The sequence below is a fragment of the Argentina silus genome (assembly GCF_951799395.1).
Source record: "Argentina silus genome assembly, chromosome: 19".
NCBI classification, from domain to species: Eukaryota; Metazoa; Chordata; class Actinopteri; order Argentiniformes; family Argentinidae; genus Argentina; species Argentina silus.
The window spans coordinates 52,975-65,474 of record NC_139673.1 but is presented as its reverse complement, the minus strand read 5'-3'; the positions used below and the strand labels follow the sequence as shown (position 1 = coordinate 65,474).

Sequence of the window (12,500 nt, the reverse complement as noted above, 5' to 3'; positions counted from 1 at the left end):
TGGAATGATTTCAAAACATTGAAATTGAAAAATTGTTTCATTGGAAGTTATACGTTTGCCTAATCCTCTAAAGTATTATTTCTTATAAATCTGTGAATAATAACCATCAAATAATCAAATCAGTTCGTATCAGACTGGGAGATGTTTTGATTGTTTTTTAAATAATTTAAAAAGGCTTGTTATAAACAATTTTTACCTATAAATATATAAAATATTTCCTGCCCATATTATTATTTTTGTTGAGCAATATTATCCGTGTTTATAAAAGCTGTAGCCACGAAGCGCACTATGGGCCTAAACCCGTCGATCCTTATTCAGATGTCATTGTTCAAAATTCAACTCAACTGACTGTCACAGTAGATAGGCCTGTCATTGATTTCACTACTAAACACGTAGTGTGTAATGCGTAACCTCTTCACTCGTCCTGCGTAATTCATCTCTCGATGTATACAGATATATAATGTCTCATGTCTTGTTGTTGGTGTTGGTGTTGGTGTTGGTGTTGGTGTGTAGGTCTGGTTCCAGAACCGGAGGATGAAGGATAAGCGGCAGCGCATGGCCATGTCGTGGCCTCACCCCGCGGACCCGAACTTCTACTACATGATGAGTCACGCGGCGGCCAAGGCGAGCCTCCCGTACCCGTTCCACCCGCACCTGCCGGTGCCGTACTACCCGCACATGGGCGTCACGGCGGCGGCAGGCGCCTCCTCGTCAGCTTTCGCTACTTCAATACGGCCGCTTGACACTTTCCGCGCCCTCTCGCACCCGTACTCGCGGCCGGAGCTGCTGTGTAGTTTTCGCCACCCGGGGCTCTACCAGCCGCCAGGTCTGGCCTGCTCTGCGGCAGCGTCAGCGGCGGTGGCGGCAGCAGCTGCGGCAGCGGCGGTCAGTGCGCCATCGAGCCATGGCGGGCCGTGCTCGTGCCTCACCTGCCAGGCTGCTGGCCCCGGTCCCGGGGCCGTGGGCTCGAGGGGCAGCGGCTCAGAATTCACGTGCACGGCGTCAGGTCAGAGGTCAGACGGAGGATTTCTGCCGTACTCCGCCGCGGTGCTCAGCGGAAAAACCTCTGCCACGTCGCCGGACCGAGACCGGAGAGAGGAGAACGCGGTGAACAGATAGTCACGTAGAGGACCTGTTTATATATGTCTCCGTTTAGCGACACAGTGACGGTTTCTGATGTTCTGAATTGTTTCCGTTTTTGTAATAATCAACTGAATATTCTTATCTCGCCCGTCATCGGTTTTGGATAACGCTCCTTTACATGGGTTCACTTTATCTCTGAACAATATTGGCCTTAAATGTGCTTCACATTATATATTTATATTGCAGACACAGGCGCAATTCCACATTCGCGCAAAGACATGCCAATTTGAACCAACACTTGCATTTCTCAGGTTCAGATTCGGTCGTGTGTAATTCCAAAAAACAGCCCTAAATTCACCACCGCTTCATCAGACCTAAACAATAACAACAATAACAATAATAACAATAACAACAATAACAACAGGCCCAAAGAAACCCGTCATGTCAGATAGGTTGTGATTATAATAACGAAGCATGCATTACTCTTTTCACCTCCGTTTATCTGGCCTTCAGGTTTACCCCAGTAGAACCTTCAGCAGAACCTTCAGTAGAACCTTCAATAGAACCTTCAGTAGAACCTTTAGTAGAACCTCCAGTAGAACCTTCAGTAGAACCTTCATTTGAACTCAGCAAATTCAAACCAGGCAGTTTTAGTTTGCCACGCCATATCTATATAGTCCATATGTTCATGCATGAGATAATGTTATCAGATACTGTGATATTCCCTCATAATAGAAAGCCCACGTGGAGACAGGAATGTATTCTACAAGGATGCACGTGAACTGTAGTTTTCATAACCATAATCCAGTTGATCATTTCAGAGATAATCTCACAGGATTGGCATGATCTCATCTGGACCCGTTCAGAGCACCGGAATATCTTTGTGTGAAACTGTGAAGAAATAACCTTTTAAGTCATTTATTTTATGAAATGTATTTATTGTAAAAAATATGTATGTGCAATATTCAATGTTTATAGTGCAATATTTATCTTTTAGTTAAGTTCTTTGATCATTATTCCATAAATTGCAATTATTTTAAGGACATCGTGTCTGATACACTGAAGGCTATTCAAATGGATCTTCTTGTTGTTTCTGTCTGCCCTTGGCCTATAGCCGTCTGTCAGAATATTGCTTTTGACAGTAAAATGAATTGTTGCATGGTTTGATAAATACGAACGAATAAATAAAAAAGAACGGATGGAATTCATCAGCAGAAATCACCTCGCGTCTGATTGGTTGTCTGTCCGGATGGAACGGCATGCCTCTAACTCTGACAGACTTCACAGAAGAGACGCGGAAATTAGATTCGAGAAATATTGTGTTGGAAAATATCCACTGACATCGCTACGACGCATCTTTGACATTTGATCAGTGCCCCCCCACCTCCCCCCGCCGCTCCCCCTAACCCCGCCCCCCCACCCCAGTACCTGCGGTTGACAAGCTGTTCCACAACAATCCGCTCGTTCCACTTTGATTGATTGCCTTATTAACGCGTGCTCGTGTAGTGTGACGGATCTGATTAAGCTGCATATGTTTTAGAATAATGTTTAACTGATAGCTGACTGCGCGCGGAGCAGCTGACAGCTGGAGGGGGGGGGGGGCAACCCCTCATTTAGGCCCACAGAGAAAACGAAAAACACACTGCAGCTTTTAAAACAATAAAACGATGCCCTCTGAATCACACTGAGACGTGGCTACGTGTTGTGTCTGCTCACAGAAGAAGCAGTGTTAGACACAAATGATGTTTCAACGACTCCATTGATTCCCATTCCAACAGAAAGGTGACGTATTAGACGTTGCTTTATGCAATTATGGCGAAACAAGCTGTGAAACTGCAAACAGTCATTATTGGTTATATTAAACCAAATATGACGTATTGGTGGTGAGTGGCACCGCTCCGTGTCTGTGCCGACGGAGGGAGGCTGGGAGGCTGGTGTCTCTACAGGCATCTAACCCCGGAGTGGAAGAACACATCTTGAATTCTACAAAATCACTTTTAACAAACAGACAAAACATTTAGGCTAGTTCCCCATATGCAGAACCTCATACTTGTTTAGGAAAAAAACAGCGTTGAAATTGATGGTAATAAACTGTAAATGAAAGGGGACAGAGATCTTGACAAATAGGCTAAAGATATTTTTAATGCCTCATTGAGATGAAATCTCTTTTACAAGAGAGACCTGGTCCAAGACAGCATGCTGAAGACAAATTACAGTATTAATACAAACATTAGAAAAAAATACACCGTTACACCTTCAAAACATACGTTTATAAATAAATAAAAAAGGACATGCAGATGAGCCAAATGAAAATGACGAATGTCTAGGCCCCTCACGAATATATACGAATAGGCTACACAGGTTTATAATTAATATACCCCACCAACCCTAATGATAACGCTTATTTAGCCCAGTGGATGTTATATATATCAGTATATGACATATATATATATATTCATACAGTATATGATATATCAATCTATCTATATATAGATATATATATATGTATTGTCGATGGGGATTTACACTGTATTCCGCACCGGAACGCGCTTTCTGGGTTTGTAGTCCTGTCGGGAGAGCGGCTGGCAGGACTACATTTCAGGGCATTCTGGGTAGCCACTCCCCGTTGTTGTGGCTGACGTCACGGCGCCACGAGCAGCGGCGGTGAGGAGACCGACGGTCGGACCGGAGCAGCTCTGCAGCTTCTGGACGCGCTCGATTCCGTTACAACCACATGTACTTGAGCTGTTCTAACTATAGATTAAAGTATAGAGCCAGCGTTTATGCCTTAAGGTCGAATGCTATGATGCTAGCCTGGCTCATTGTTGTGTGTTAGCTAGCTAGTCGGTTGCTTGTCCATTCAGACAAAGCGGATAGTTAGCCAGCTAGCTGCTCCCGCTAGCTACTCCCGCTAGCTGCTCCCACTAGCTGCTCCCACTAGCTGCTCCCACTAGCTGCTCCCACTAGCTGCTCCCACTAGCTGCTCCCACTAGCGCCTATCAAGGACGGCTGCTGTCGTCGGGGTGGGACCGCTGTCGTCGGGGTGGGACCGCTGTCGTCGGGGAGGGACCGCTGTCGTCGGGGTGGGACCGCTGTCGTCGGGGAGGGACCGCTGTCGTCGGGGAGGGACCGCTGTCCTCGGGGTGGGACCGCTGTCGTCGGGGAGGGACCGCTGTCGTCGGGGAGGGACCGCTGTCGTCGGGGTGGGACCGCTGTCGTCGGGGTGGGACCGCTGTCGTCGGGGTGGGACCGCTGTCGTCGGGGAGGGACCGCTGTCGTCGGGGTGGGACCGCCGTCCTGCGGCCACACAGACTAGTCTTACTTGTTTTCTGATCGCTAAATGTGGAGAGTTGATGAAAAGCTTGTTAGCTACGAAGCTGGGTTTGTTCTGGCTGCCTCGTCACTCCTGCTGGGATTCACTGGGCCAGTCACCACCTTTCACAACCAAGGAACGCAAACTGTCTTAATCTGATGTTTCTGGAAGTGTCATGTCAATCTGACGTGTCTGTAATGTGTTGATGTTGCAGTGAGGCGTGTGGAAGAGGACCACCACAGTCATGGGGGCGCTTGTTTCCCGCTGGAAGGTAAAGCAGCTGTTCCTGTGGAACATGTTGATGCTACAGCCCAGGGGAGGCTGGTGGAGGTAGAAATCGGAGGACAGGCTCATTGTAATGCATGGTATCAGAAATGGTCCACCAGCCTCCCCTGGGCTGGAGTCATCTACTACTGCCTGCCTGAGATAATGGACTGAGTCTGCTACACTGTTCCTATCAGCTGTGTGTGTGTGTGTGTGTGTGTGTGTGTGTGTGTGTGTGTGTGTGTGTGTGTGTGTGTGTGTGTGTGTGTGTGTGTGTGTGTGTGTGTGTGTGTGTGTGCGCGCGCGTGCGTGTAATCCCACCATTAAACTCTGATTATAGTGGTACAGCAGCCATTTGAGTTGAGTGATTACTTCTTAATCTGAAACTTCCATCCCATGTGCCTCATGTTCCAACAGGCCAAGCCGACCACAGTGGAGCGCCTGGAAGGCATCGACAAGGTAAGAGCCAAGCAGCTGCTGTCCTGACCCCTTAACCCCTGACCCCTGTTATAGTCTAACCTGTCCTGACCCCTTAACCCCTGACCCCTGTTGCAGTCTAACCTGTCCTGACCCCTTAACCCCTGACCCCTGTTACAGTCTAACCTGTCCTGACCCCTTAACCCCTGACCCCTGTTACAGTCTAACCTGTCCTGACCCCTTAACCCCTGACCCCTGTTAGTCTAACCTGTCCTGACCCCTTAACCCCTGACCCCTGTTATAGTCTAACCTGTCCTGACCCCTTAAACCCTGACCCCTGTTATAGTCTTACCTGTCCTGACCCCTTAACCCCTGACCCCTGTTATAGTCTAACCTGTCCTGACCCCTAAAACCCTGACCCCTGTTATAGTCTAACCTGTCCTGACCCCTAAAACCCTGACCCCTGTTATAGTCTAACCTGTCCTGACCCCTTAAACCCTGACCCCTGTTATAGTCTAACCTGTCCTGACCCCTTAACCCCTGACCCCTGTTATAGTCTAACCTGTCCTGACCCCTTAACACTTTAGATATTACAGGACTATATTGCTGTGCGTCAGTCCCTGTCCCTGGGTTTTGTGTCATGGCTAAAGCTAACATCAGGGCCAAATGCTGCCTTCAAGTGCTACTTGGAAATAGAAAACTTGTCATTTTCGACTGGGCAATTTGTGTGACTCAGAGTTTCCCACTCTAAGCTATCTTAGAATTAACCAATAGGGAGCTCTGAGCACAATCCTATGCTAAATCTGTGTGGGAAGCTCAGAGTTTCAGAGGAGCACTTGAACGCAGCATGACCCCTCAGGGAGGACACAGCCTAGAGAGGAAGCTCATTGTTACCTTTGTGTATGAAATGTGCTGTACCAATAAAGTTTGATTTGAAGTTATCCAGATAGACAGGAAACAGTAATTCTGCAGCCCTGTGTAAGTGTGTGTAAGAGTCGTCAGAAATGAGTTCATCACCCCCTAACTGTCCGTGGTTCCCACTGGATGGGTCCGGGGGAGGCTGTTAGAGGTAGAAATCGGAGGACCGGCTCATTGTAATGAATGGAATAAGAAATGCCATCAAACGCAGACGTTTTACATCTTTCCTCGTCCCTTCCATCCAATACAATGAGCCCGTCCTCCAATTTCTACCTCCACCGGCCTCCCCCGGCCTCCTGTGTCCCCCTGTAGCCTCTATAACGTGTGTGTGGTGTAATCCTCCCAGGACAGGACACGCACACACCACACACACACACACACACACACACACACACACACACACTGAAGCGCCTGTGTGTGTGTGTGTGTGTGTGTGTGTGTTTGTGTGTGCTGCTCTCAGGACATAAAGGACCTGGAGGAGTTCCGGGCGAAGAACCAGCGTCTGCTGAAGGTGATGGTGGGCCGCCTGCTGCTCTACTCCTCTGTGCTCTACCTGCTGACCTGCCTGGGCGTCTACTGCTGCTACCTGCCTGACCAGTGGGCCGGACGCCTCCTCCTCGCCCTGCCCTTCCTCGCCTTCCCTGTGCTGTGAGTAGAGAACCCTCTGTCTGTCTGTCTGTCTCTCTGTCTGTCTGTCTGTCTCTCTGCCTGCCTGTCTGTCTCTCTGCCTGTCTGTCTCTCTGCCTGCCTGTCTCTCTGATGTCTCTGTCTGTCTGTCTGCCTGCCTGTCTCTCTGATGTCTCTGCCTGTCTCTCTGCCTGCCTGTCTCTCTGCCTGCCTGTCTCTCTGATGTCTCTGTCTGTCTCTCCAACAGAGTGTGGTTTATGAGGCGGCTGCTAATCTTCCTCTTCACTAAACGCACAGAGAGGAACAGTAAGTGTGTGTGTGTGTGTGTGTGTGTGTGTGTGTGTGTGTGTGTGTGTCGTGGTGAATACAGCCAACCATGTCCTGTGTTCTCACCTCTATTTCAGATGACAAACTAGAAGATTTAAAAGTGGAAAAAAGAAAAACAGTAAGTGTGTGAATAGTGTGTGTGTTTGAGAGAGAGAGAGAGAGAGACAGAGAGAGAGAGAGAGAGAGAGACAGAGACAGAGAGAGAGAGAGAGAGAGAGAGAGAGAGACAGAGAGAGAGAGAGAGAGAGAGAGAGAGAGAGACAGAGAGAGAGAGAGAGAGAGAGAGAGAGAGAGACAGAGAGAGAGAGAGAGAGAGAGAGAGACAGAGAGAGAGAGAGAGAGACAGAGAGAGAGAGAGAGAGAGAGACAGAGAGAGAGAGAGAGACAGAGAGACAGAGAGAGAGAGAGAGAGAGAGAGACAGAGAGAGAGAGAGAGAGAGAGAGAGAGACAGAGAGAGAGAGAGAGAGAGAGAGACAGAGACAGAGAGAGAGAGAGTCCAACAGTGGGTCAGAGGATTCAACACTCAGGTTGCAACACTGAAGCCAACCGATCAGTTACAGATAACAGCTTAACAGGAAAACACAAAAACACTGATGATGTTAGGGTTAGGGTTAGGGTTACAGATAACAGCTTAACAGGATAACACTGATGATGTTGATGTGGTTGTGGTTGTGGTTGATGTGGTTGTGGTTGATGTGGTTGATGTGGTTGATGTGGTTGATGTGGTTGTGGTTGATGTGGTTGTGGTTGATGTGGTTGTGGTTGATGTGGTTGTGGTTGATGTGGTTGATGTGGTTGATGTGGTTGATGTGGTTGTGGTTGATGTGGTTGTGGTTGTGGTTGATGTGGTTGTGGTTGATGTGGTTGTGGTTGATGTGGTTGATGTGGTTGTGGTTGATGTGGTTGTGGTTGTGGTTGATGTGGTTGTGGTTGATGTGGTTGTGGTTGATGTGGTTGTGGTTGATGTGGTTGTGGTTGATGTGGTTGTGGTTGATGTGGTTGTGGTTGTGCCAACGCCAACCTGTAATTGATTGAGCTGTTCTCTCAGTAACACAATGACCTTTGACATGTGATGTCATCATTGTGACTACACAGTCCTAGCCTAAAGGTTTACTCATATCTGGAGATGTGTACACACACACACACACACACACACTCTGACCTTTAAAACCCATTATGATCTAACTTGTGCTGATCTCTGCTCGTTTGGCATTTCAGCCCCCCCCCACTCCTCCTCTCCTCCCCTCCTCCTCCCCATCTCCCCTCCTCCTCTCCTCCTCTCCCCTCCTCCCACTCCTCCTCTCCCCTCCACCCCTCCTCCTCTCCCCTCCTCTCCTCCTCTCCCCTCCTCCTCCCACTCCTCCTCTCCCCTCCTCCGGTGTAGCACACTAATGCGCTTACCACGTAATCACAAGGTTCCTGGTTCGATTCCGACCCTCGACCTATCTTGCATGTCATCCCTCCTCTCTCTCCCTCCTTCCTGTCAATCTCTACTGTCTCTGTCCCAATAAAGCAGAAATGCCCTAAAAAAAAATATATAAAAAAAACCAACTGTTGTGGCCACTTCTAGTCTCCATGGCTGACTGGGGCGTGTCCTCCTCAGGGGCGTGTCCTCCTCAGGGGCGTGTCCTCCTCAGCCACGGCCCGGTGACCCTCCAGGCCTTCAGCTCAGGGTCACAAAGGAGGTCTCCAGGGTCAAGGTTAGGTGGTTGTGGTCAGGGTTAGGGTTAGGTATGTGTTGTGACAGTCGGTCAGGGTTTGGTGGGTTAGTGTTAGTGTTAGTGTTAGGGTTAGGGTTAGGGTCAGGTATGTGTTGTGACAGTGTGTTGTGGTCCTCAGCTGGAGGAGGTGATGGAGACTGAAACCTACAAGAACGCCAAAGTCATCCTGGAGAGGTTCGACCCCGAGGCCAGGAACAAGACGGCAAGTCGCCTGTTCAAACACGGTCTCACACACGCACACACACACACAGACACACACACAATGCAACTACAAAGATGTGAAAAACACAACTAATAAGCAGTAACATGATTGTCTTTGTGTGATGAATTGATCTTGTTTTGTTCTTCTAGGAGATGGAATCAACTCCTACCCGTCAGGTGACCCCCGGACCCGGCCAAGGTAAACATCTGTCACTATGGTTACGGGGGGGGGGAGCGGGGGGGCATTGTGACTGCCAATGGCCCTAACCCCTATCCCTGGTCTGAGCATAGATTACTTTATCTTATGATGACTGATGTTCAGATGATTCACTTACTTAAACAAATGGATTTGTTGTAAGTCGCTAAATGTCATAAATGTAAATGTGTGTGTGTGTGGGGGGGGGGGGGGGACCACCTGTGTAAAATGCTGATGATGTGATGATGAAGAACCCCTCCTCTTCCTCTTCCTGTCCGTCCTCCTCAGAGGTCCGTCAGCGGGGTGTGGCCCTGCGGCCCCCCCTCATGATGACCCCCCCACCAGGGGCCCGCCCCCCCCAGGGTCCTGGAGCCCCCACGTCCGGCCCCCTCCCTCACGCCGCCCCGGGGGGACCTCCAGAGAGGGGCCTGGCCTCCGGGACCCCCCAGAGCTTGATGAGGAGACCTCCCCTGGCAGCAACATCCTGCACCCCCGTCCCTGGCATGGGTGAGTCCCCCTGCCCCCCCCTCCCAAACCACACCCTAGAACCTAGCCTCTCCCAAACCACACCCTAGAACCTAGCCCCTCCCAAACCACTCCCTAGAACCTAGCCCCGTCCCAAATCAGACCTTAGAACCTAGCCCCATCCCAAATCAGACCTTAGAACCTAGCCCCTCCCAAATCAGACCTTAGAACCTAGCCCCTCCCAAATCAGACTTTAGAACCTAGCCCCTCCCAAATCAGACTTTAGAACCTAGCCCCTAGTTCAGTTGAGGGTTCAGGTCTCCTGAGATGCAGTGAGGGACCTTGTTCTCAGATGGAGAGTTATGTAGACAAGCTGCAGGTCTGACAGGGTTAGGGGTAGGAGCTGTAGGTCTGACAGGGTTAGGGGTAGGAGCTGTAGGTCTGACAGGGTTAGGGGTAGGAGCTGTAGGTCTGGCAGGGTTAGGGGTAGGAGCTGTAGGTCTGACAGGGTTAGGGGTAGGAGCTGTAGGTCTGGCAGGGTTAGGGGTAGGAGCTGTAGGTCTGACAGGGTTAGGGGTAGGAGCTGTAGATCTGGCAGGGTTAGGGGTAGGAGCTGTAGGTCTGACAGGGTTAGGGGTAGGAGCTGTAGGTCTGACAGGGGTAGGAGCTGTAGGTCTGACAGGGTTAGGGTTAGGCTGGTGTGTTCCACTAAGGTATTACCTGTGTTGTGATGCTAGTTATGATGTTATGTTGTAATAACGTTGTGTATAGTGATGTAATGGTAATGTTGTGTTGTGGTTGTAGGTATGATGTAATGGTAATGTTGTGTTGTGGTTGTAGGTATGCACCCCCCAGGCCCCCCCCTGTCCCGACCCATCCTGCCCCGGGACCGAGGGGCGGTGGACCGAGTCATAGAGTACCTGGTGGGAGACGGACCCCAGAACAGGTCTGTCAGAGAGCAGCGCTGGCCTGGTCCACTAGTCACTCTGTTCTGAGAGGAGGGGGAGGGGGAGGGGAGGGGAGGGGAGGGGAGGGGGAGAGCAGCACCTGCTGTGTCATCAGAAGGTTAATGTCTCTCTCTCTCCCTCTCTCTCCCTCTCCCTCCCTTTCTCTCTCCCTCTCTCTCTCTCTCTCTCTCCCTCTCCCTCCCTCTCTCTCTCCCTCTCTCTCTCAGGTATGCTCTGATCTGTCAGCAGTGTTGCTCCCACAACGGCATGGCCCTGCGGGAGGAGTTTGACTACATAGGTACGGACGGGGGAGGGAGAGGGAGGGAGGGGGGAGGCCGGGGGGAGGGAGGGGGGAGGCCAGGGGGAGAAATCGGAGGACGGGCTCGTTGTAATGCATGGAATGAGGAATGGTATCATTCACGTTGTGACGTTGACCCCAGCCTCCCGGGGTCATCTGTCAGGGGTTGGAACACGGTGCTCTCCTTTCATGTTGCTGCAGCTCGACTGCGCAGGGGGAGGCTTCATCAACCATTACCACCGGTTACCTGTCTGTCTGAGGGCGTACCTGTCTGTCTGACTCACCTGTCTGTCTCACCTGTCCTCCAGCCTTCAGGTGCGCCTACTGCTACTTCCTGAACCGCGCCAGGAGGACACGCCCCCAGGCGCCCCGCCTGCCAGAGTTCAGCTTCGAGAGGCGTCTGAGGTCCGAGTCGCCGGAACCTTCTCCGCCACGGCGTCAGCAGGTACGGTCACACGCTCGGACAGGGCTGCCGATCGACCAATCACACTGCAGCAGGGTCGGGGGTCACGAGGAGCGAGGCAGAGTCGGGCTGAAGAACGCGCTCTCAACATGTCTTGTGGGTCATCGTTAGCTTGTTAGCGTAGCTTCATTAACCAACTCCATAGAGGCCCATTCATAATCCTCCTAGAATTAGCATAGCATTTGTGGGCCATTGCTGTCTTTCCTGTGTGTCCGTGTGTGTGTGTGTGTGTGTGTGTGTGTGTGTGTGTGTATCCCTCCCTAACCACACCTTGGTCCTGTGTTGTTTCTATGTAGCCTCTGGTTCTGGTTCTGGTTCTGGTTCTGGTTCTGGAGCCTTCACCCCCTGGAGCTCAATTCACAGCTTCTCCACTGGCCAGCAGCAGCACCAAGGTCCCCTCCCTGCCCTCCATCCTCCATCTCTCCATCCATCCATCTCTCCATCTGTCTCCCCTTCCATCTCCCCTTCCATCTCTCCTTCCATCTCCCCTTCCATCTCTCCATCCATCTCCCCCTTCCATCTCCCCTTCCATCTCTCCTTCCATCTCCCCATCCGTCTCCCCTTCCATCTCTCTATCCATCCCTCTTTCTTTTCCTCCATCCATCATGATATCCTTCCTATCCCAACCGACAATGACAATCCTAGTCCTGATCATCCTAGTCCTGATCATCCTAGCCCTACTAATCCTAGTCTTGATCATCCTAGCTCTACTAATCCTAGTCTTGATCATCCTAGCTCTACTAATCTAGTCCTGATAATTCTAGTCCTACTACTACTAATCCCTCCCTGTGACCACCTGACCTGGCTGTGGGGGAGCTGGGTGATGACCGTTAGTCAGACATCTCCTGGGTCACAGGAACACTTCTGTCATTTCAGCTACTTCAGGTGCGCTTGATTAACCACTGATCAACCCTGCAGGGTGGGTGGGGTTAGCTGCAGGGTGGGTGGGAATGGGGTGCAGGGTGGGTGGGGTTAGCAGCAGGGTGGGTGCAGGGTGGGTGCAGGGTGGTGGGGTTAGTGAGACAAGCCTCGTCAAGCTAAGCATAGGGGGAGAAAGGAGTGCAATAAATAACCTTCCTAACAATCTGATATTTGATTTGAGGGTTTGGCTCTGGTGTCTGCTGTCTCTGACTGGGAGGATTATTACAGTGTTTCATTGGAGTATTAACAGGTGATGGTGATGGTCTACCAATATCATTCTCTCTCTCTCTCTCTGTCTCTCTCTCTCCCTCTGTCTCTCTCTCTCTCTTTCTCTCTCT

General features: G+C 50.6%; 2 protein-coding genes across 2 annotated transcripts in view; both read left to right on the top strand.

Annotated features, from left to right (window-relative positions):
* The window catches only part of LOC310819480 (homeobox even-skipped homolog protein 2-like), a gene marked incomplete at both ends in the record, with an annotated part of 2,253 nt that extends 1,134 nt beyond the window's left edge, over positions 1-1,119 (top strand). The window contains one exon of the mRNA XM_083690782.1: positions 514-1,119. Within this exon, the coding sequence (XP_083546908.1) occupies positions 514-1,119 (606 nt within the window). The remainder of the gene's footprint in view (positions 1-513) is intronic.
* Positions 1,120-3,751: 2,632 nt separating this feature from the next.
* On the top strand, positions 3,752-12,151 carry LOC310820130 (endoplasmic reticulum junction formation protein lunapark-B-like). Its single transcript, XM_083691660.1, has 13 exons — positions 3,752-3,819; positions 4,611-4,667; positions 5,078-5,119; positions 6,456-6,643; positions 6,870-6,928; positions 7,027-7,067; positions 8,790-8,873; positions 9,023-9,071; positions 9,357-9,575; positions 10,374-10,479; positions 10,708-10,778; positions 11,087-11,223; positions 11,538-12,151. The coding sequence occupies exons 2-13, from the start codon at positions 4,641-4,643 to the stop codon at positions 11,988-11,990; spliced, it is 1,476 nt and encodes a 491-aa protein (XP_083547786.1). The 5' UTR covers positions 3,752-3,819; positions 4,611-4,640; the 3' UTR covers positions 11,991-12,151.
* The last annotated feature ends 349 nt before the right edge of the window (positions 12,152-12,500 follow it).